General features: G+C 42.7%; 1 protein-coding gene across 6 annotated transcripts in view; it reads left to right on the top strand.

The window, feature by feature from the left end:
• nrg1 (neuregulin 1) overlaps window positions 1–19,413 on the top strand; it is a 43,594-nt gene extending 24,181 nt beyond the window's left edge. Inside the window, exons 1-9 of one of the 6 annotated variants that reach the window (XM_056265561.1) lie at window positions 3,585–3,730; window positions 6,446–6,513; window positions 6,888–6,946; window positions 11,688–11,711; window positions 13,559–13,658; window positions 13,835–13,949; window positions 14,610–14,743; window positions 15,804–16,004; window positions 18,574–19,413. In XM_056265561.1, coding sequence (XP_056121536.1) covers window positions 3,683–3,730; window positions 6,446–6,513; window positions 6,888–6,946; window positions 11,688–11,711; window positions 13,559–13,658; window positions 13,835–13,949; window positions 14,610–14,743; window positions 15,804–16,004; window positions 18,574–19,144 — 1,320 coding nt within the window. In that variant the 5' untranslated portion in view covers window positions 3,585–3,682 and the 3' untranslated portion in view covers window positions 19,145–19,413. Of the gene's footprint in view, window positions 1–3,584; window positions 3,731–6,445; window positions 6,514–6,887; window positions 6,947–11,687; window positions 11,712–13,555; window positions 13,659–13,834; window positions 13,950–14,609; window positions 14,744–15,803; window positions 16,005–18,573 lie in introns of those variants that run through there. The other 5 variants (XM_056265560.1, XM_056265562.1, XM_056265564.1 and 2 more) reach the window with 5 other exon arrangements.
• The last annotated feature ends 5,925 nt before the right edge of the window (window positions 19,414–25,338 follow it).

The raw sequence follows: 25,338 nt of genomic DNA, 5'->3' as shown, positions 1-25,338 counted from the left end.
CAATATTCTAAAGTGTTACTGTGCATCTTTATATGAAATTTCATACCTGTTTTCTATTGAAATATGGTACTGACAGGCTTTTATGGTAAACTAATGTCATTTCTATTGATACCTGTGTGTCATGTATTTAAATATATTTGTAATTACACATTTGGAATGATAAAGTACATTTTGCAATTTAGTACATTTAATCTTTAACATATGTTAACTTTAAATGTAATATTGAATAACACTATAGTTCAAATTAAAATCAAGAGAATAATTGTATATCTTTAGAACATGACATACGATTATTATATCATAATGATTTAAAATGCACTTTAAAGTTAAACCTTTAATTTCGCATTGTTACAAAAGTATGCTTAAGTGTAAGAAACAGTCGTAAACACTCTCTTTAAGTACACTTAAGTATCCTTTTATTTCATGAATGTTATATATCTGACTGTACTTTTATCATTTGAAGTACACTACACTAGTGAAGTACACTAACGTGTCCAGTGAAGCGCTCTAGTTGGTCTCGCTGGTCGGTGTGTGAGGAGTGTGAGCGCTCTAGTTGGTCTCGCTGGTCGGCGTGTGAGGAGTGTGTGCGCTCTAGTTGGTCTCGCTGGTCGGTGTGTGAGGAGTGTGAGCGCTCTAGTTGGTCTCGCTGGTCGGCGTGTGAGGAGTGTGTGCGCTCTAGTTGGTCTCGCTGGTCGGTGTGTGAGGAGTGTGTGCGCTCTAGTTGGTCTCGCTGGTCGGTGTGTCTGGAGTGTGAGCGCTCTAGTTGGTCTCGCTGGTCGGTGTGTGAGGAGTGTGTGCGCTCTAGTTGGTCTCGCTGGTCGGTGTGTGAGGAGTGTGAGCGCTCTAGTTGGTCTCGCTGGTCGGTGTGTGAGGAGTGTGTGCGCTCTAGTTGGTCTCGCTGGTCGGTGTGTGAGGAGTGTGAGCGCTCTAGTTGGTCTCGCTGGTCGGTGTGTCTGGAGTGTGAGCGCTCTAGTTGGTCTCGCTGGTCGGTGTGTGAGGAGTGTGTGCGCTCTAGTTGGTCTCGCTGGTCGGTGTGTGAGGAGTGTGTGCGCTCTAGTTGGTCTCGCTGGTCGGCGTGTGAGGAGTGTGTGCGCTCTAGTTGGTCTCGCTGGTCGGTGTGTGAGGAGTGTGTGCGCTCTAGTTGGTCTCGCTGGTCGGTGTGTGAGGAGTGTGAGTGCTCTAGTTGGTCTCGCTGGTCGGTGTGTGAGGAGTGTGTGCGCTCTAGTTGGTCTCGCTGGTCGGTGTGTGAGGAGTGTGAGCGCTCTAGTTGGTCTCGCTGGTCGGCGTGTGAGGAGTGTGTGCGCTCTAGTTGGTCTCGCTGGTCGGTGTGTGAGGAGTGTGAGCGCTCTAGTTGGTCTCGCTGGTCGGTGTGTGAGGAGTGTGTGCGCTCTAGTTGGTCTCGCTGGTCGGTGTGTGAGGAGTGTGAGCGCTCTAGTTGGTCTCGCTGGTCGGTGTGTGAGGAGTGTGTGCGCTCTAGTTGGTCTCGCTGGTCGGTGTGTGAGGAGTGTGTGCGCTCTAGTTGGTCTCGCTGGTCGGTGTGTGAGGAGTGTGAGTGCTCTAGTTGGTCTCGCTGGTCGGTGTGTGAGGAGTGTGTGCGCTCTAGTTGGTCTCGCTGGTCGGCGTGTGAGGAGTGTGAGCGCTCTAGTTGGTCTCGCTGGTCGGCGTGTGAGGAGTGTGTGCGCTCTAGTTGGTCTCGCTGGTCGGTGTGTGAGGAGTGTGTGCGCTCTAGTTGGTCTCGCTGGTCGGTGTGTCTGGAGTGTGAGCGCTCTAGTTGGTCTCGCTGGTCGGTGTGTGAGGAGTGTGAGTGCTCTAGTTGGTCTCGCTGGTCGGTGTGTGAGGAGTGTGAGCGCTCTAGTTGGTCTCGCTGGTCGGTGTGTGAGGAGTGTGTGCGCTCTAGTTGGTCTCGCTGGTCGGTGTGTGAGGAGTGTGTGCGCTCTAGTTGGTCTCGCTGGTCGGTGTGTGAGGAGTGTGTGCGCTCTAGTTGGTCTCGCTGGTCGGTGTGTGAGGAGTGTGAGCGCTCTAGTTGGTCTCGCTGGTCGGTGTGTGAGGAGTGTGTGCGCTCTAGTTGGTCTCGCTGGTCGGTGTGTGAGGAGTGTGTGGCTCTAGTTGGTCTCGCTGGTCGGTGTGTGAGGAGTGTGAGTGCTCAAGTTGGTCTCGCTGGTCGGTGTGTGAGGAGTGTGAGCGCTCTAGTTGGTCTCGCTGGTCGGTGTGTGAGGAGTGTGTGCGCTCTAGTTGGTCTCGCTGGTCGGTGTGTGAGGAGTGTGAGCGCTCTAGTTGGTCTCGCTGGTCGGTGTGTGAGGAGTGTGAGTGCTCTAGTTGGTCTCGCTGGTCGGTGTGTGAGGAGTGTGAGTGCTCTAGTTGGTCTCGCTGGTCGGTGTGTGAGGAGTGTGAGTGCTCTAGTTGGTCTCGCTGGTCGGTGTGTGAGGAGTGTGTGCGCTCTAGTTGGTCTCGCTGGTCGGTGTGTGAGGAGTGTGAGCGCTCTAGTTGGTCTCGCTGGTCGGTGTGTGAGGAGTGTGAGCGCTCTAGTTGGTCTCGCTGGTCGGTGTGTGAGGAGTGTGAGTGCTCTAGTTGGTCTCGCTGGTCGGTGTGTGAGGAGTGTGTGCGCTCTAGTTGGTCTCGCTGGTCGGTGTGTGAGGAGTGTGTGCGCTCTAGTTGGTCTCGCTGGTCGGTGTGTGAGGAGTGTGAGCGCTCTAGTTGGTCTCGCTGGTCGGTGTGTGAGGAGTGTGAGTGCTCTAGTTGGTCTCGCTGGTCGGTGTGTGAGGAGTGTGAGCGCTCTAGTTGGTCTCGCTGGTCGGTGTGTGAGGAGTGTGTGTGCTCTAGTTGGTCTCGCTGGTCGGTGTGTGAGGAGTGTGTGCGCTCGCCGCTGCACTGAGGATGTGTAGACTCGATGCCAGGCGTGACGTGTGCAGGACACTGCCGTAGAGGTGCTCACTTAAAAATGTTGATGAGCAGAGGTTTTGCAGATGGGAAGTGCGGAGGCAGGCGGTAGAGGTCCAGAGTGCTCGGGGAACACTGTCGACACACCGGAGTCATGCGCTTCCACATATCCAGATATTATCGCAATGTTACAGGTATGGAGGGATACTATTTGATGTTGTCTGACTTACAATTTCATGAAATAGTTTGACAATTACAAGGTTGCCTGAGCTGTTTTCATTTTGAAATTGTCACTTGCTTTAAACTAACTTGTGACGTTGCATGATGGTTTATTGCTACTTTGAAACATTGACACATTGGTGCTCATCTTTTGGTCTGTGTATGCGCGTAATGAAGTAGCTGTTTGGTTGAGAAATATTGCTCTACCTGTGCACTCACTTTCTTTTTTTAGTGAAATGCGATGACCCTGCATTTACTTCAGTCTGATCAATAGCTCGAAATAGCCTGTCTCTTCTAGTATTTAGCAGATGTTTTGTAAAGGTCGTTTGGATCAGACACACTCACGAGCTGCAGCTCCAGTTCAGACGCTTTTAAATTCTTGATCTCAGATTAGCGTTACACCTAAATAAGGTCCTCTGGGGTAACCCTGCTCCTTTCTCAGAGCTCTTATGAGTTGTGTTGTGTTGTTCTGTGCAGCGGGCACCAGCACCACCAGCACCACCAGCACCACTCCCACGGCCAAGACCTCCAGTCACATGACGCCCTGCAGCGAGAGCGAGAGGAAGTTCTGCGTGAACGGAGGGAAATGCTTCACGCTGGAGGTCACACCGGGAAACATCCGACACCTCTGCAGGTACAGCTCACATCCGCACGTGTGTTACTGAGGCATTCAGTCTGCTAGTCACTGTCACTCTACTGATCTTAGATGAGGTTTACTTAATGAATGACCTATTAGCTCAAACAGTGGAGCATTGCATTTGCAACACCAAGGTTTGTTTCTCAAGGAATGTATGGAGTGATACAATGAATATCTTCAATGCAATGTTGGATAAAGTATGAAATGCATGAATGTAAATGTAAAACCATGTTGCAAGCGGAGGTTTTCTGCGTGCATGACACTGACGGCACACTTACTGTCCAATCCAGTGAATAAGCACAAACCGCAGTGCTGATGTCAGGGCTCTGTTCTCATCAGTAAGCACTGCAGTCGACGCCTCTCTCGATGCAGAGGCTCCTCAGGGACTGCAGATCTCTGAGCCATCCAGCAGTGCTCACGTGACCCTTAACCAACTGCTGGAATTAGTGCTAAGTCAAGTATGACTGTACTAGTGCTCATAATAATGTGATCAGACATTGTCAAACTAAGATTAAAGCTGAGTGTGTGCATCATCCTGCAGCATTTGTGCTCCAATTCCTCATGTTGAGGAGATTTTAGAGATCAGATGCACATTGAAGGAGGCATATCATATCAGAAGATCACAGAGGATGGGTTTTTTCATTGGAGACAACCACCCAGTAATCCTTGACTATCACCTAGCAACACCCTGGCAACCACCCACAACACCCCAGCATCAGAGTGACTGTTGGATGTCCGAGCACCATTCACCTTTTCCTCAAGGAATGCGACATATCCAGTTGTTGTAGTAAACGTTTCTCAACACTTTTGATGAATCTGATGCCTGAGGACCGGAATACCAACACAATCTCAAGTTGTGGCAAATCATAACTATTTTACATTTTGGTGGCAAATTAATTTCATTCGTACTGTATGTTTTTGTACGATCTGCTTTATATTATGCCCCAGTGATGGTTATGTTCTGGGGTTTGGGTGGAACTTCATACTCCCTTTTTTCACCTCATATGAATTCATATAAAATAGCCACCTCATAAAATGGTTCTGATTTCCCGTGAGATTGGGTTAGGCATACTCTCAGTAAACATCCCTGCTGAGAGCGACGTTTGGATGAATATGTGCTGCGCGCTTTCCACTCAATAACAAACAGCAGTTCAGAAAGCATCTGATCATAGTGATGTGGATATGTTTGCACCAGCTCTGCAATTCAGCTCTCCAGTCACATCAAGTCTCGTTTATTTATACTGCTTTTTATCCACCTTATTCCTGCGCCCCATGACGCTTTGCGCGAATTATGGGTGTAACTTCCGTTAAGCTGTAAACAATCAGCAAAGGCTCGCTCTATGTACGCAATACGTTAAAAAAGTGTCACAATGAGATGACATTAATCGACTCACCCTTCAACCATCGAACATTAAAATGAAATTTAAAAGTTTAAAATAATCAACAAGGTCGACAGACCAAAAATAGCCCCAAACGCGCGAGTCTTTGGTTAAATATCACTGTAGTAGGCAAATATATTGTATAACAAGCCTTAATCAAAAATGTTCACTAACTTCAGCATTACGTGACACTATATCAAAGTGATTTCCGTCATTTTGACAGATTATAAATTGCATTTACCTGTGAAAACAAACCTGGAAAGAGACGTGAGGATTGAGGAGAATAACGAGAGATTCTTCGTGCATCCAGTGAATTATTATCGTAAATTAAATTCGGGAGAACAGACCACAAATGTGCCGTATATGTTGTACTTTTTTCATACTTTTACAGCGGATTGCAAAGGAAAAAATAAAAATCATCATGAGGAAAAGAAAGCAGCGACTGAAAAGAGCTCTTGCCGTAGATATTCTTGTTATAACATGTCACGTTAAAATACCAAGTATAACATTATTCTCATGATGTCGGAAAATAAATCATGAAGAAAAATTGACAGCTCATCCGGTCAAACTGACGGATCAGCTTTATTTGTAGGGCAAACTTATGATTGGAAATGATTCGTTTTAGCCTTTTTGAATGGAAGTTCCCCAAACCGGAAGTGCCGCCCATAATTCAAAACGCAGTAAGGTCGTCAGGAATAAGGTGGATACAATATATTTCTTTAAAGCAGCAGCTTTACCATTAAAAAAATACAATGTCGCTTTCCATTGTTCATGTTTTCACTCGTGTCTTAATTTGACGGACTGAACGGAAGAAATAAACCGGAGAAGATTTCCACACCAAAGAAGGCGGAGCCTCAGAGCCACACCTACCCATCGCATCATCGCCATGGACCAATGGCAGTTTGAAGATTTTTGCTAGCCGGAAAGTTTAAAATATCACACCAGTTCTTTTTTCCGATTTCACTGGAAGTATATCAGGGCCTGTTGAGAAAGACAGCTGTTAAGCCCCTTCCAGAAGAACAGCTGGAGCTGTGTGTGGGTGTGTGTGGCAGGGGTTTGAGTGCTCTTCATGTCATCAGAGAGCAGTTGGTCAGCTGAAAGATCAAGACTGGAACAATCTCAACCCTGGACCTTTTTTTTCTTCTTTTTTTTACCATAAAATAAGTGATATGATGACGTGACAGCAGAAGTGACCCGGAGGGGAAGCTCATGTTTGTGGAGAGCAGAGAATATTCCCTGTCCTTGACCCGTGCGTGTGTTTGTCTAGTGTTGTAGTGTAATGTTGTGTTGTGATGTGATGTGTTGTGCTGTGTTCATCCTCTTTCTAACCTAGGTGCCTTCCAGGATTCACAGGGAACCGCTGTCATACCAGAGACCCTGTGAGAGTCGTAGACCCCAAACGTATGTGCAGTCAGTGAACGCCCCCTTCACCCCCAAACACACACTCCATCGCCGCTGTTTCTGCGCTGCCTCGCCACCTCCGCCATTTAGAAAGCACTCTTTCTGTCAGGGTTTGCCAGGCCGCCCATCTGTCCCGGCGTCAGATGTGGACAGGTGCGCGATGGGCTGCCAACATTTACCCCAGAGATACTCCCCACTCTTCAGAGACTAGTCATGTCTAAACTGTTAATTGGCTCTTGGAACCCAGGCGGACGTTTGCGAGACATTCAGCGAGCAACACCGGAGACACGCGTGTGTGAGGGGGACTTTTGGGTGTCAAACTCACTTCCTGTCTTCCTCTCTTTCTCTCTGTGACTTCTGTCTTTCCCTCTCAGGTGCCCCAATGAGTTTACTGGTGATCGCTGCCAAAGCTACGTAATGGCCAGCTTCTACAGTACGTCTATTTCCTCTTCCTGTCTGTGCTTGGATTAGAGCATGCTCAATCAGCGCTACCTCCTGTTGCTTTGGTTTTGTGTTCTTGACCAACGGGTAGTCAGATCAGACAGATCAGATCTTTTTTATGTTTTCCATTCCTTCTCTTTGCATGTTTAGCATTTATTAATCTAGTTTTGTTATGTTGGATGCTAGTTAGCTGACAACAGTTAGACAGGGTTGACATCCATCAGTCTGGACACATGTTAGTTAATTAGGGGAGATCGGGTTTGTCCTCATTCACATAATTTTGGACTTTTTCGGGATGAGATGAGTGTATCAAGCTCTGTCTGCAGACAACATCACACCACCTGGCTCAAGAGGTTATGAACTGACTTTACTCTCAGCTCATCAACATGTTTTGTAAGCTAGTCATCATGGATAACTAAGTCCTGTAAACCTGTGCCAGGGGTCACTCTCAAGAAATTGTTTTAAGTGTCATTCTCAGTGTTGATATTGTTAACTAAAACTATTCAAATCTTTTTTGCTAATTAAAAATAAAGCTAAAATAAAATATGAATATTAGATTAAAAAAATTAAATCTAAAGAAAATTTGAAATGTTGCCTTGGCAAGTGCTAAAATTAAAAGTACTAATCCTGGTTCCCTGAGAAGGGGGAACAAGACACTGTGTCTTGAAATGACGCTATGGGAAACGCCATTAGCATGACCGGTGTCTGAAGCATGTGTGAAAAACGTGTTAATTTATTGGCTGACCACAGTCCGTGAAGTCACAAGCGGAGCGCTGTTAAGTATCACAGGGTGCCTGTAATACACGTCATCAACTCTTTTGTCTGAGGCAGGTCCAAGGCATGGCAATGAGGCGCAGTGTCTCGTTCCTCTTCTCAGGAAACCAGGGTTACAGTCGTAACCTGAGACGTTGCTTTTCGAAGTATTGAGTAAACCATGAGTAAAGGCACTCTACCTAAGATCCGTCTTTTCCTTTTAGCACTAGACCATAGTATGTGACAGATAATCTGAGGGAAGCCCCGCAGACGACCTTCCTCTACTTGTTAGCATTGTCAAACCAGGCCACAGTAGAGCACCCATCAGAGGGGAGCGGCATCCGAACTTGAAAACCCGACAGCAGTTAGGGAGGGAGGTAAATGAAGTAGAGAAAATCTAAACGGCCCTACATAACTCCCATCACCTAGCATCAACCCTTAAGGCCATCCAAAAGGGAGATATGTCTCAGACAAGAGAAAAACATAAAAGCCAACCCCAAGGTGGACGCAGAGAAGCTTATGCCCTACATAGCATACCCCAGTACACTAGGGGAGATCAAATCAACCCTGAATAAAATATAGGTACTTCCCCAGGACACACTATAACTAGCGCTTTACTCTAGTGCTAACTATAGCATGCAATAGATAACCAGGAGGGACGCTCACAGGCAGTCTACCTCTACTTGTCATGTTCTTGAACATGGGTCATATTAGAGAGGCCTATAAATCACCCATTCCAAGGTTCAAGACACAACAGTAGTTGGGGAGCGAGGTAAACGAGGTATAGGGAACCTATACTGCCCTTACTCCATTCACCCTTCATCAGCCCTACAGGGGTATCTACCAAACAATACAGCATAGCCGAGCATACAATTCTACTTTAGACATAGGGGAGAATATAGCTGACCCTGGAAAACGATACCTCAGAGAGATGCCAGAGACAATAAACCTCTTCCCACAACCACTGATCAATGCCATTCTCACCTTGGGGGCATGTGAAGGATGTCCTCAGACATGTGCCCATCCTAACACCTAATCTGAAGTATTTTAGCCGGAAAACGTGCCGGCATGCATAAGCCATTAAGCACTGCTTAGCGCACAATATGAAACAAGCAATAGAGAGAGTGGTTTCAGATTTCTGTTTTCCTGTTAACCAAAACCTGCTCCATTTCTGTGCCGATTTGGCAATGGTTGCTTCGAACTCCTCCCTTAGGAGCAGAAGCAGTGCTCTGGACCAGAACTGATAGCAGAACGCAACTCTATTCTGGCGACTCTTAACGTTAGTCCATACACTGTGCCTATCATGCAGGTCCATGATGGCAAATGATAATCTCAGCGTTAGCTGGAAGGGGTGTGAACACAACCATCTGGCAGCACTGCTAATAATAATAATACGTTCTATTTATATAGCACCTTTCCATAGCTCAAAGACACTTTACAATGTAGATAAAATAAGAAAAAGATAACAGCAATAGGGTAGACAATAATAACAGACAATAGTACAAGCAGAGGAGTAGAATATTACAAAACAGTAGATGAGATCAGGAGATAGCTGAGCAGAACACGCTCGTGCAAACGCTAGATCCCTGTCCCTCGGGAGAGAATCAACAAGAACAGAGCTTCTTCATCCAGGGATAACGCAAATGCATTATAATGAGCGCATCTAGTTCCCTCAGGAGTCCAACGTGCTCCGAACGAGTGTTTATCCGCATATACAAACAAGCGACTCCTGAAGACAAAAAAAATTATGTTTATTACAGGCACACTTTTATACTTACGGGTGCTCCGCTTGTGACGTCATTGGCGTTTGTCAGACGTGCTTCAGACACCGGTCAGGCGGATCACAGGTGCAAACTGGCTTAAGACATGCTTTTTTGGGTGTTAAATAATAGCACAAATACCAGAACATTGACTACAGCAAACCTTGGTAAATCATGGTGCATGATTCATTTAGATACTCTCCTCCCATTAATATTGCATCTGAAAGGGAAGCTCCTACAAATGCATATGCAATCAGCTGCAAAAGTAATTGTCCAGACCTTTTCATTCATTTTTCATCTTGACAAATCCTGACAGTAGTTTTTTTTAACGCCATAAGAGCATTAGTAAATCTGAGAATCTTTTCTGAGAATGACTCTTCTTAAACTATTGACGTGACCTACAGTACCACAGAAATAACCACAATTCCCTTAATTAACATGCTTAAAGGGATAGTTCACCCAAAAATGAAAATTATCCCATGATTTACTCCCTCTCAAGCCATCCTAGGTGTACAGTATATGACTCATGATCTTTTTTCTGGCAAATACACATGGAGTTATATTAAAAAATATCAGTGCTCTTTCCAGCTTTATAATGGCAGTGAATGGCGGTCCTGATTTTGAAGTCCAAAAAGGTGCATCCATCCATCATAAAAGTAGTCCATACGGCTCCAGGGGGTTAATAAAGCCCTTCTGAAGCAAAGCCATGGGTTTTTGTAAGAAAAATATCCATATTTAAAACTTTAAAAACTAAAATAACTAGCTTAAAATAACCGTACGCATTAATTTAAGGCACAAGAGTAACCCCTGTTTTAAATATTCATAATTTTCTTACAACCACCCATGGCTTTGCTTCAGAGGACCTTTATTAACCCCTGGAGCCATATGAATTACTTTTATGATGGATGGATGCACTTTTTTGGACTTCAAAATCTCGTACTACATTCATTGCCATTAAAAAGCTGGGAAGAGCCAGGATATTTTTAATATAACTCTGATTGTGTTCGTCTAAAAGAAGAAAGTCATATACACCTAGGATGGTTTGAGGGTGAGTAAATCATGGAGTGATTTTCATTTTTGGGTGAACTATCCCTTTAAGACACACAGAGCCATGTAATAAGAGCTGAGACCCATCAATGATCACTTGCTCAAAAGAGACTTCCGTCTATTATATTGAACTGGGCATCTATATCATACGTTTGGGTGATATTCATTATCATTTCTGCATTTCAGATAGGACAGTGAGCAGACAGAAAAATCTCCATCGATTAACTAAAGTGCTAAAATAGGTACATTTACTGGAAATCTGCAATGACAATCAATTCTCAGCTATTAATAATCTTTGCTAATGTGTCCTTCATAGAATGACCTTCGTCAGTACAGATGCCAGTGGTTTAATCACGACACGCAGGAGAGATCAGGGCTATCAGTTAATGAGCAAATCATTGGGCCTCTAACAACACGTTAGGCCAGCATTACAGTCAAACAATTGATATTATTTTAATTGGTGATTTAACCTTGTAATGACACTCCAATTTTAGTGCCATTTTATGCATTCTGAAATAACAGGATTATATTTCTGCAAACCTGTTCTTAATGTATAGAGGAGAAGGAGATCACATTCTGCCAGTGTTAACCTTTCAAACTGTGACGGGCTCAGGTATCAGTCCAACAACAGCTTCTGACGCCAGGTAGTTTAGGTGACCGAGAGATGCATGTGTTTAACAGCATGTTTAATAACAAGTGCTGGTGTAATCACATGAATTAACCAAGTCTGACTCTGTCTGTAGTGAAATGTGTGGAGGGTCAGTGTATAAAATGGCGTGAGCGCAGTGACGTCTGCATGTGCATGTCCTTGTGTCATAATGATGACCAACCATAAGTGTCTGTATATAGAGATGCACATCACTATATACGTGTGATAAACCATCCATATATCTTTTTTAATGATTTCTAAAAGCATTAAATGATGCATTGTCATGGTGGGTTTAAAGTCAAACAGAATAGGTTTGAATCATTTCTGCTTTCAAATATGTATCTGTGTATGTGTGTAATGTACCATGCTGAGAAGACTGCAGGTATCTGGTGTTTCTGGAGGGGGTTTGAGGTGGACCTGACCTGCGTGTTTGTGTGCAGTCAGTCAGAGTTGACATCACCGCTCAACTGTTTTTTGTTTGTTTGTGTTTTGCTTTCTTTTCATCACCTTGTCTGCCTTGGCAGAACATCTTGGGATTGAATTTATGGGTATGAATCGTTCTTTCCTCCTAGTTTGCAGATTCGTAGGTCTAGAAGCTTGAGCCTGTTTCCTTCAACTTCAGCTGGTTTCCTTTTGCTCATGAAGGGATCAAACAGCCATAACAGATGATTGGAGATTGACATCATTATTCTTTATTATATTAATTTGCTTAGAGCCACTCTGCAGGTTTCTAGGGTTTTAGACAAGAAAGTGGATATCCGCTCCGAAGCATGTGACGTGCGGGGGGGCATTAGCCTGCATGCTAGGAAGGATGTTGTTAATAATTCATCAAGACCTCTGATATCTTCCATTCAAGGCAGATATGAAAAGCTCTCTCTTACACACACACACACACACACACAGAGAGAGAGAGAGAGAGAGACAGCTAAATTTCACACACAGTTCAGCGGTGCAGAAGAGAAGCCGTACTGCAGTAGTTATGCTGTGTTTAGATCCCTTCAGCTTTGCTTTGCCCTCCATTCATGCATCCCTCTATCTTCAGCATGACATCTCATTCCTCACTTTCTCCTTTGTTTTCTCCCCCTTTTCTACTTCTCATCAGTGTTTTATCAATGTCTGTACATAGTGATTGCCGTTGTGTTGTGTGCATCAAGAATGTGTTTGCTGTACTCTAAAAACAACGATTCAAGATAGAAGTTTCTAAATCAAACGAGTGGTAGCGTTTGCTCACAGGCTTCGATACGCTGTGTTGTGACGGGAACCTACAGTATTCTGTGCCTTTAAGACCCCATTAAGAAATGGACAATTTGAAAGCAGATAAAATGGCCCGAAAATATTGATGACATCATCGTGCACTCAGGGGCGTATACAGTTTTGTGTCCAGTCAAAATTGATTAGCTGTGTTTAATTGGGGTTGGTGCTAAAACCGGCAGCAAAGTGTCCCTCCAGGATCAGGATTGGACACCCTGGCCTAATAACACCATGACTAAACAAAAACAAAAAGCTGTGGTTGCCAGAACTGGTAAAGAGTTAGCTACAAGATCCACTAAGATGCATCACATGTAGCTTTTCCACAAGCTGATGTAAATAAAGTCATAGACACAAATACAACACCATCATGCATAACATAACATAAAATCATAATGTACGTAACTGATGAGAATGAAATAAGACAAAATGGCAATGATAACAGTATTTTACTGTAAAATTACATGAAATGTCACAGTTTTTCATGTCATGTAAACTAAAGGCCATTTTTACCAAAGTGGAGGAGCCCGTTTCTATGTCCCACTCAAGCTTCCATCAAATTCAGAAAAATATGCTCGTCAAACATTTCATGGGGTCTTTAGCATGAGATACATTTCCCAGCTTGTGTCAGCAGCCTGTGAGTTTGTGCTGCTACCAGTTCATGACTGTTTATTAAAGCCTTTAGCATTCCATATCTATTGACCATTCGCAAAAACATACATACAAATAGTTACTGAAGGCTTCAATAAATTCAGTCTGTCACTGTTGTGATCTAAACCTCATAATGAAATGAGTGAAGTGCATGAGTGTTGAGTGTTGCAGGCATCCCAGAGGCCTCAGCCCGGCCGGGTTTGCATTTCATGTCATTTGTGACGAAATGATTTTCTGAGCTGACCTTGAATTAGCCTGTCCTGTTGTCCCTCCCCTCAGCAAAACTACATCCTGAGACCAATCAAGCCTGTCTAATTAAAGCATCAGCGCCACTGGAAACATACATGTGTGCCAGCTTATGTTCTTACTTGGAAATCTGTTCAAATAACATTGTTATTATAAAAAAAATTATTCCAAGTAAGAATATGACTGAGATGTGATGTGTGTGTGTGTGTGTGTTCAAGCTTGAAAAGCAGTCTGTCCTCTCTTCCAGAAGCTGAGGAGCTCTATCAGAAACGCGTTTTGACTATAACAGGCATCTGCATCGCTCTTCTAGTTGTTGGCATCATGTGTGTGGTGGCTTACTGCAAAACAAAGTAATTCACTTTTTGAAATGTCTGTTTGTACTAAGTTACTTTGTACAGTTAGTTTGTACTAATGTTTTACTCAAAAACTAAAATGAGCCATATTAATTATTGATAGTCATTGATATCTGATCTCCTAAAGTCTAAGAGCTGTTCTTTTTCCTTTTTTCATTTTTTTGCGCGCGTAGGAAACAGAGGAAAAAGCTGCATGACCGTTTGCGGCAAAGTTTACGACAGCGAAACGCTGCGGCCAAAGGCGCCCAGCCGCCCCAGCCTCCACCCGAAGACCTGCAGCTGGTCAATGTGAGTGTGCTCACTGCATCTACAGCAGCATGAGATGTAACATGATAAACCGGAGGGCGAGATTTTTAAATCCTATTTTGGTTAAAAACACAGCGCCCCCTTTTTTGGGGATTTTAGATTATTCATTCTCAGAAAAAAATATGCATTCACGTTAATGCCGGGAGTAGTTCACTTCAGAATTACAATTTCCTGATAGTTTACTCTCCCCCCACGTCATCCAAGATGTTCATGTCTTTCTTTCTTCAGTCGAAAAGAAATGAAGGTTTTTGAGGAAAACATTCCAGGGTTTTTCTCCATATAGAGACTTCAGTGGAGTCCAACGGTTTCAGTGCAGCTTCAAAGTCTTGACACGATCCAGCCGAGGAATAAGAGTCTGATCTAGACAAACCAGCGGACATTTTATAAAAAAAATACACATTTATATACTTTTGACCACAAATGCTGGTCTTGCACTCGCTGTGATGCGACACACATCGCGTAATCACGTTGAAAGGATTTTAAGATTAGTGGTCAACAAGTATTGTACCAATCGACTAAAAGCTAATTTACAGTAAAGGGGTTTTTTAATATGTGTTTAAACAGTTAAAGTTGTTCGAGTGTGCAGTATCATACACTACAAGAGAAACAGTGATAGACCAATCAACTTTTGTCTGATTTCAGCATTACATGCCGAAAAATCCCGTCCCTCCTCACGTTCATGTGACGGACAGAGAAGCGGAAACATCTCTGTCCACCACCGAGTTCACATCACCAACACATGTGTCCAGCGCCGTCACTCGCTCCTCCAGCCTGAGGTACAGTCCCATACACACACATCACACACACACACACACGAGTACTGGTCAGAAACTGTCCAAATGAAATGTGAGTCAAATCAAGATCAAGTCATATTTATTTGTATAGCGCTTTTCTCAGTACTTATTGTTTCAAAGCAGCTTCGCAGGAAGTTATATTGTTATATTATAGTTATACTTATAACCGGTAGTCATATTGGAGTGTCTTTTAAGTCAAGTCAAGTCAAGTCATCTTCATTTATATAGCGCTTTTAACAATAAATTGTTTCAAAGCAGCTTTACAGAGATAAACATATAATTTAAGGTAACAGATTGTTTTGGCGTTATAGCGGTTCTTGAATAATGTTACTTCCAGCTAAAGTTAACTTTAAGCCTCTACAGAGTGCAACAGCAAAGCTTCCTGACATAAAAGCCCCATTGATTTAGGATTTCACAGACCATCCATTAGCTCCTGAGGTTGTTGACATCTATGCAAGCCACAAGTTAAAGAAGAAGGGACTTTCTGTTCAAGTACCACACTACCCATAACCCTGCACTGAGATCCAGAGAAACTGTTACCAAGCAGGTTTAAAAAATAATAGTAATAATAATAATTGCCAGCTAGTGATAACTATATAACTTTAAACAGTGCCTGTTAAATATCTAGCTAGCTAACTAACTAATGTTAGTTAGTATTTGATGTTGGACATTAAACCTCAGACTGACTTCATTTTGTTAATTATGTTCAATCTGTTACTTTAATTTCCTATTATCACTGTAAAGCTGCTTTGAAACAGTCTATATTGTTAAAAGCGCTATATAAATGAAGGTGACTTGACTTGACTTTTATATATATTGCTTTATGGAATGAGAAAGTTAATTCATTCCCTCATAAGTACAAATTCTACCTTTGTCATTTTTCGATTGTCAAGCATCACAGAACTGGTTAGAACATTTTTAATTCAATGTTTTGTTATGCTATGGCATAGCATATCATTTCATAATTTTCACTGATAAACATTCATCAGAAGACGTGAGTAGATGATGTGTATGATGAGCGTGTTTGCCTTGGATGTCACAGCTGGAGTAATGGGAAAGCAGACAGTGTGGCTTCTGACGCTCACGCAGGCCTGATGAGGTCCTCGCAGGAGACGAGCCGGCATGGGACGCCCGGTCCCAGAGGGCGTCTGAACGCCACCGGAGGCGTCCACCAGCTCAACGAGCACCTGAAGAGCTGCGGAGACGCCCCGGGCTCCTGCAGAGACTCCCCCTACAGCGAGAGGTAGTGTACTGAACCCCTTCAGCCCTGAGTAGAGCTCTGCACGCCAGGCCGGAGAATTCACATCGCCCATGTTTTTCAATCGGCTTCATTTGGGAGAAAGTGAATTGACGGGTCCCTGTGCGGCACTATAAACCCCCATGGCTGTGAAGATTGTTAGATAAACACGCCAAAGCAAACGCGCTACAATGAACGCTTCAATGCAGTGACATTTTTAATTCTCTCCCACTCGCGCTTTATGTGATATTTTCTCCTGCTTCTGCCTGTAACTTCCCCGTTCTGTCGGCTCCTGCCCGTAATGCCCGCAGGTAGAGGTGTGAGCAGATTCTGTCTGGCTTTTATACAATCCTCCCAAACACACGGCGCTTCAGAACTTGCTTTGTTGCATTTGTCACAGCAGGCAAAAGAAAGATGGTTTGCCTGATCCGTACCTGCTAACCGTTTATTAATAACACTAATAACATTAAGTAACTATTGTTTTATCTTTGGATATTTTATATTTTTATATTTTGTAGGAGTCATTTGTTGTGCACACTTCACATCTTCCCTCCCCCACTCAGCAGTTCAGATGCTGTCCCAGTGCAGACCTGTAGGCCTTACACACTCCACACGCTTGTGTTCGTCTCACGCACAGTGCATGTGGCCGAATGTTTGTCACCAAGTCCACTTGTGACTGGGCATTGTCTGGCTGCAGCCTGTTTTTGTTTGTTGTTGTTTTTGTCCATATGAACTTGTGGCGCGTCCATCCGCATACTTTAAAAGGCTTGTGTCTTAACTGTGCACAAAACGGAGCAGAACATGAGGAACTAAGTACACCCAGACCTTGAAGAGAAAGTTCACCCAAAAAGGAAAATTCTTAATTTACTCGAGTTGTTCCAAGCCTGTATGAGTTTCTGTCGTCTGATGAAGAATGTCAGTAATCAGAGAGTTGATGGACCAGTATTTTTTTCCATAGTACATGTAAGTCAATGGGGTCCATTAACTCTCTGATTACTGACATTCTTCAGAATATCTTCTTTTGTGTTCAGCAGAAGACAGGAACTCATACAGGTTTGGAACAACTCGAGGGCGAGTCGCTTCAAGTCTTATAATGTAGCTATCTTTGCTTCAGAAGAGCAGCTGTTACTGAACCACTATACATTATGAGTGGCTTAGCTTGGTACAGTTTCACAGCAGCTTCTCCTACACAATTGCTGTGTCTCATTTCGAAGCCTTATAGGCGGTGGGCCGGACCTCGAAATTAGGAATTTCATACTTACCTCACCGCTGTGTACGCTTTTTTTTTTTACTGAGGTCAAGTATAAGTACAAGTATAAGTATCGTACAAGTACTACAGACATTGTTTCCAACTTTTTGTATGCACATTGGATGCAAAATGTCCTTACAAACTCTTACTTTTTTAAACCGGCAAATAAGCAGGATTACTAATCATAGCGCTAGAAAACCTCCCGTTTCCTTGACAACTAAAGTAAATAATGACCAAAGATAGAGCGGAGCCCAGCCATTCTCGAGAATTAAACTTTGCTTTAATCATTACAAATGTAGTGTATATTAAGATTTTGTACAGACGAACTTGCTCTTGTACAGCAGATTACGATGGGCTAGCCTCAATTTCAAAAACAACCTGACACACTCCCACCGGTACAGCGTGGAGGGAGATTACCTGACTCTGGCCCAGCACCACAGAGAGTCTGAGAGCTGGTGCCAGTGCTAAACCCTTACATGTGTGGGAGGGCAAAAAGCATAAGCTACCATGCACAGAATTGTGTCATTGTATAAACTGTGACAATCTACCATAATTGGCTTAAATAACTCCATGACTACCACTATAAAGTTGATTTGAAATAATTTCTTTGTTTTGGTTTGCACTCTTTTTAGCTGATGATTAGCCTAGCCTAGGTAGCTTGCTGTAACCTGCACATGTCAAAACCCTCCCCCGGGATTCTCCCTTATTTAGACTTATTTCCCGCTGTCTTCCCGTTTAAACATTTTCCCGTAATTATCCTATATTTGAATACTCTTTGCTTAGTATAATCATTGTAGAACAAATCTTACCTTGGCGTTGTCTTGCCGAGATACACCGCTCTCTCCAGGTTGGGTTGTAGACTCATGGCTTCAGAATGACGCCGGTTCAACGGATAACGTGATTGGCCAAATCAATTCAACAAAGTTTTGATTGGATCTCACAGCGGCCAACGTTTGTGATCAGCTAGCGAAATTAAATCTATTTTTATACTTTATTGTGCAACAATTGGCGTTGGAAACAATCGGTTGTGAATTATTCATTCAGCCAAATTTAAAAAATGAGCCCGACAGCTGCTGGGTAACTATCAAATCAAAAACTAAACGAGATTGGCCCACTGTCTATTAGGCCACATACGTCAACTAGGATTCCTCATTTCAGAAAAGTACGCATTACATTCCAAACTCCGAAAAGAAATGACAGTAATTAATAAATGCATCCTCCAGAGGACGAGCCTGTGAAGCGAGACGCAGCGTAGCGTCAGCTGATGGAGAGGCAGTAGTTGTGACATGTGCTGTAAAGCGAGTGTGTGTGTGTGCTCCTCCACAGGTACGTTTCGGCTATAACTTCCCCGGCCCGTGTGTCCCCCGTGGGTCTCCTCTCTCCAGCGACGCCCTCCGAGACGTCGGCTCCTCTCTCCAGCCTGGCGACCCCTGTCCCGTCCAGTCCCTCGGGAGAGGAGGAGCGCCCCCTGCTGTTCCTGCGGGACAAACCCAGCGCACACCAGAGCCAGACGGGCCAGAACCTCCGCCACTCGGCCCACTATAACCACGGGCTGGATCTGCCCAGTCCTGTGCACCCTGAGGAGCAGGAGAGCTCATCACAGCGGTTCACAAGCACAGGTGCCCCGTCCTCCCCGTCCCACAGGACTCAGGCGGCGCCGGAGCCCGAACTCAGCGGCAGTCCCTCAGAGAGCAGCGGCTCCGAGAGCGAGACCGAGGACGAGGACACGCCGTTTCTCGGCTCCCAGAACCCCGTGGTGTCCGGCGGCGGGCTGGTTCTGGACGGGCTGGAGGGCAGCAGAACTAACCCTAACCCTGCGCTGCTCCTCTCGCCCCAACACGACCTGCAGAGCAGACTCACGGCCCGCATGGCCAAACAAGACCTCATCGCTGTGTGAGGCATGCAAAGAAGAAGAAGATCACCACTAAACCTTTATTTTCTATAATTAAGTATTGCGAAAAGAAAAACGTCAACTTTTATTTTAGTGATGTTAGTGAATCAAAGACTTTTATAATGTGTGCAACGTGTTTGTGTCATGGAAAAGAAGTGCCATTCACACGTAGCTGAGGTCACAGTATTTCAATGGCAGAAAAAATATAATCAACGGTGCCTTTTAATTTCAGTTGGGGAAAAGAAGAACTGCATTATGACACTGGGCCATATATTCACGAACACATTCTCTGTGACTGACAGAAAAGAAGAAAAAAAAATCCACCAGCACTCCATGTCTGAATTCTTGCTATCCGATTAAAGTGTGTAAAAGTGCATCATGGTCTTTTCAGTCCTGATCTGGTACGTCTCTCTTATTTAACACGTGATTCAGATCCTCAGCTCCATGACTGAACTGTGTCAGACGAGAGAGACGTCCAGAGCGGCCTGGAGAACCTCATTTACGGTAACTGGACTTTTTATTTACATTGATACTTATTTCTGCATTTTGATTTAAAATATCAATGCGAGGCTGCTGCAAACTGAAAACAAGACAACTCAAAAGCTATAATATTCACAGGAAGCAAATCATGTACGATCGGCTATTAATCAAACATAATCATTACGCTTGTCTTGTATAGCAGACATTAGTTCTGTGAGACTTTAGATTTAATTACTGATTCACGACTGAATATATGGCTCACTTTGTCCATCATGCTCATTGGCTTCTCTAACAATGCATTGTGGGAAAGTTATAGCACCACTTTTATGATACTGACACCGACATTTTTATTCCTATATTTTATTTGATTAGTTATTGTCCAGATCACTTTTTTACATTTGTCCATTGCTATCCTATAGAACGTTACATTATATTCAAAGTGTTCCTTTATGTCTCATCATGTTTGTGTGTATATGTGTGAACATTTAAAGAGCAAATCACCCGTTGTACAGTATTTTGTTATGTTTGCGTCACCAGATTAATACAGTAACTTATGTATTCACAAGGTTTTACTGAAAATAGCCTCTAATAGTCTACTCTATCCAGCTTGCTGAACAGAAGAACTGGTTACACAGACAACACTTTTAACCTAGAGCTCACTATACAGCTTGTGTGAAGGCCTTTTCCCCTACGCTTCCTCGTCCATCAAATGTGGCCCATTTTATTGTATTTATTTTCTTTATTTATTTGTTATTTATTTATTTATTATCTGGGCCTTATGGAATCTAGCATCTATAAATCTATATTTTAATAGCATTGACAATAGGAGATATTTGCAATCTTTGGGTACATCAACAAATCCTTATTTTTAATGTGTTTTTTTCCTCCTCATCACTCCATGATATATTTGTGTGTTGTTTTGCCGTTTAGGCCTAGACTCTGTTATTCAACATTCTGTCATTCAAACTCATTCAGAAAAAGAAAAAAAACAATAAATGTTCACCATGACAAATATCCATGAAACTGATTGTACAATAAAAATGAGCTGAACTGCTTCTGGGACACTTGAAAACAGCCTTTATTCTGTTGCTTCTAACGCAAGCCTTTATGTAACTATTCCCACCGCTTCGAGCGGGTTGATGCTGGATGTGATGCAGATGGCGGCTTTAAAGGTGATCTTTGATCTTCCGTCATCATCGCACATATTTTTGTTTTCAGAAATGGCTGTTCATTTACTTTTTGGATGAAATTAGACGTGTGATCTCTAAACGATCAGTGTTCCAGCATAGCAGATTTTGGCTTATTGGTTGATTGCCAATGAAGATAAAGGAAGAACAGATGCTCTCCACAGAGACAAATAAAGTGTTTCTGAACGCTGCATGAGCGCAGGAGGACAAACACAGGCATGCCCGGCACAACACATGCAAAACAAGCACGGTCAAACATGACCACCAATATGTTCAGTTTCATTTGCTCTTGTGTGAACAACTCTATAAAATGTCTGGCCGCTATGTATGATAGCTTCATGTGTTGGGTCTCCTTATTTTTGCAATGTCTTATTCTCCGAACAAATTGTAAGCTGCTGAAAGCAGGTAAAGTTGTTAGCATTTGATGGCAATCTTAACTCCTAAAGACATTTGAAAGCTGTTCCTCTGCATGGTGGATCTGGTGTCTTCTGTTTTCTGCTCATAGACCTGGATGGCCGAACGCCATGAAGTTTGGATTATACAGGTATCAGTTCTGCTAGTGACAATTTTAGGGGTTTTCTTTAAACTCATTACTTTAAATTTTAATCTCAGAAATTTTGGTCAGATGATGCTGTTCAAAAGTTATTTAAAGTTATTCTGATGTACCAAACTGTGTCACGGTAAGGATGGAAAACAGGAAGCGAAGGAATCTTCACAATGCTTCGGCATATTGACATAAAGTTTGGTACGTGTCGTCACAATACCCTGAGCTTACTGGATTTGGTGACAGCGCCACCTATTGGTAATATGGAGACTAGGAACTGAGCAAAATCATAGTGTTTCCCAACCAGGGCTGTGTCTGAAATCGCCCCTACACCCTTAAACAGGGCATTATTTGAGGGGACAGACATTTGTCTTGGTGTCTGAAACCATAGTGGACAGCATTATCTAGTGCACTCATTCAATCCCACAATGCACCACAATAACGAGTGTACTGATGTACACTCAAAGGCTAGAGAATACCCACAATGCACTGTGAGAGTCGCACACGCAGCTGAATCATCCATCCATCTGTTTTCCAATCCGCTAGTCCAATGTGGGTACAGCGTAATATCATACAGGTACAAACTCCTTTTTACTTGTTTAATTACGCTTTATAAATGCTAGTTTCCGTGACAGAGTTTCATATGATTATTAAACAGCACAAACTATGTAAAAGCAGAAGCTCTTCCGGCACTCATGAATTCACTCAGTCGTTACTATATTAAGACTATATTAGTGGAGTAATGTAGGGACCAGTGAAGGAGGGCGGTTTCAGACACAGTCCAGCGTGCACAAACTCTTCCTATTCCTGAATCCACTCATCAGCTCACTAGCAGCTAGAGACTCCAAGACCAGAAGTATATCCAAAATGTGCCGTGTTGGTGGCTCCAGGAACAGGGCTGGGAAACACAGCCGGAGACGTACATTTCCGTTAGTCTCTAATACTACTATGGCCAGCACTACACTAATGTGCTCGGGCTCACCATCTAAAGGTAGGAACCGTAGTTAGATTTCAATCATGCTCTTTATACATTTAATACTTTCAGTAAGTTTGTTTATGTTGCTGTTTTCACTCACAAGTATGATTAAAATGTCCATACTTCCAAGCAAATGCCTATTAGAGCACAGATAACTGCCCAGCTTACACATTTAGGTTGTATAAACGTTGAGGGAACTGTGTTTTGAAATGTTCCTAAAATGTTCTTGTGGTGATTAGAATGATATTTAAAGGTTACCAGACCATTTCTTAAAACATTCTACTAACTGTATTTTCAGCCAAATGTAACGTTACTTGAACTAAGAATGTTAAAAAGTCCAGTTTTGTAAAATGTTTTAAGAAAGTTTTTCTTGTTTTTTGGAAAATCCTCCAAACATTGCTAACTGATGGCTCAGCCGGGACCCGAACCCGTCAGGTGACGGTGATACCCACTGCTGCCCTGTTTATACTTATGTTTATATGAATTCAAGTGATAAAAATGTAATTTCTTACAGCCACAGTAATGTATTTCAAATTAACATAATTTTTAAGTATCAAAAAATATATTAACATTAAGGGCCCTATTTTAAGGATCTAAGCTCATGGTCTAAAGCGCACTTAGGCCGAGTCCGAATCCACTTTTGCTAGTTTAATGACGGGAAAAATGGCCGGCGCTCCCGGTGCATGATCTAAAAGGGTCGTCCCTATTCTCTTAATGAGTAATGGGTGTGTTTTGTCCCTTTTCTCTTAATAAGTAATGGGTGTGTTTTGGGCAATAAACCAATCAGAGTCTCATCTCCCATTCCCTTTAAAAGCCAGTTGCGGTCGTCTATGGCGGATTTGCTATTTACACGGCGGAATTTGCAAGCGGAAAAACTGAACGCTTCTCTAGCGAGGAAACAGATCTCCTCATGCGCGAGTCTAATCCTTTCATTTTAAATATGTATCTAGTTTGTGTGCTGCTGCACGTCCCTGTGTGTGTAATAAGCAGTGTGTGTGTGTAATAAAGAGTGTGAGTGAGTGCGTGCGCATTGTGTACCCGCCTATAGGCGCACATTACTATCCTGCTCTTTAAATAACAAAAAAAATACTGCACCATTGACTTTAGAGCAGGGTTCAGTTGGTCAACGGCTCAGTCTAGTTCAGTTCCTCAAACTGAAACACTCCACCAATGCGCCTGAACACACACCTGGTTCTCAGACCAGCAGCCCATGGGCCACAGATGGGCGCAAATCCATTTGCTAAATTAAACAATGTGGCGCAGGAGGTGAAAATGATAAGTGCGTCGGGCTGAAACTAGCTAAACACACTTGCGTCGCGCCTGCCGCTGCGTTGCTCCGGGTGTGTGATAGGGCCCTAAAGGTTAAAAATGTGTAAAAGTTTCTAAGTGCATTAAATATTATCATATCATTACAAAAATAACAGATACGACTTTAATTTAAGATTCATATTTTACTGTATACAGTCCAAAACATGAAATCGTAGAGAGCAAAGCTTACATTTTCTAAATATCAAACTAACAACTAGACAGACACACGTCCAATCAAAGTCCTGAATGATTAGTGTAATTCAATCCAATTCAATCCAAATTTATTTGTATAGCGCTTTTCACAATACTTATTGTTTCAAAGCAGCTTTACAGAAAGTGTATTAAAGATTTAATGCATCAGGTTCAATCCCAGCCAACATGCAACGTCCCCGTAACTCTCACTAACGTTCTGTAAATGTTAGGACAAAATGTTCTTAAAACATTTAAAAACATGGATGTTTTGAATGTTCGGAAAACATGCAGAAATAACGTTTTCATAACTTAATGGGAATGTTAGCAAGAACATATTTTTAGCTGGGATGAAGTCAGTGTATTATTCCTGCTTGCCTGTATATTTTATGCTTGCATTCATTGTTTGTTCCTTATTCTGATCAAACAAGTAGTCAATTTTAAAATGTTAAATGAACGTCCAACCAAAAAATATGTTGAACAATATATGAATAATGTTTTTGCGCTAGCGCTTTGAGAAAGACCGAAATAGAACCAATATTCTATTAACTGGAATAAAGTTTGTTCATAACTTTGAGAGAACCTTGCCAGAACGTTAGCTAAAGTTATGAGACCGTTCCCTGAGCTGGGAATCTGCTAAATGCGCCTATAAGGCATGAAGATTTTAAGATATTATAAATATTATAACATCATCATTTTCTGTAAAGCTGCTTTGAAACAATGTGTATTGTGAAAGGCCCTATACAAAAAAAAATTGACTTTGACAAATAACACTCCAAAGATGTTTCATTAAAATTGTTTTATGCAAACATTCCAAGAACATTTAGCAAAAATTAATAACATCATAAAAACATTCTGAGAATGTTGTTCTAAGAACGTTTTCTCTCAAAACTACGAGAACATATTAACTATTAATGGCAATATAAGAATGTTCCATAAACATTATTTTAAGAAGGTTTTGACCAAACATTTCCATAACTTTTGGAATAGACTAGTTATTTCTACATAGTCTGTCTCAGAATGTTCCTAATGCAGTTCATGGCAGCAAAATGTTCAGATTTTGAAGTAAAATGGATTAAATGGTTTGCAGGTTCCCTGACTAAAGGCGATGTTGACACACACCTCAGCAAAGGATGTGACCGGCATTTAAGGCACGCGTGGCATTTACAAGAACAATCCAGTTTGCCAGAAACATCAACAACCCCAAAATTCCCAGAGACAGAAGAATTTGTCCACAATTGATCACAGGCCAAGATAAATTACATAAAGACTTTTATTAGTGTGGCCTTTGTAGAAATGGCAAGTTGTGAAATTGACATAGAACATGTATGAAGCTCTGCGATCTACTGTTTTTACTCTAAAATGAGCAAAAAAATGTTAAACACAAGCATGTCCCACCGATGCTTTCATAATATCAGCAAATTGAAAAATGAAACCTAACAAATTTCAAACAGAACCTGTGAACACACACATGCAGTGAACGAAGATCACCGTGCGGTCTCAACACACTGCAGTT

This window comes from Rhinichthys klamathensis, unplaced genomic scaffold, assembly GCF_029890125.1.
Source record: "Rhinichthys klamathensis goyatoka isolate OS25496 unplaced genomic scaffold, OSU_Roscu_1.1 h1tg000236l_1, whole genome shotgun sequence".
NCBI classification, from domain to species: Eukaryota; Metazoa; Chordata; class Actinopteri; order Cypriniformes; family Leuciscidae; genus Rhinichthys; species Rhinichthys klamathensis.
This window is presented reverse-complemented; position numbering and strand designations above follow the sequence as displayed.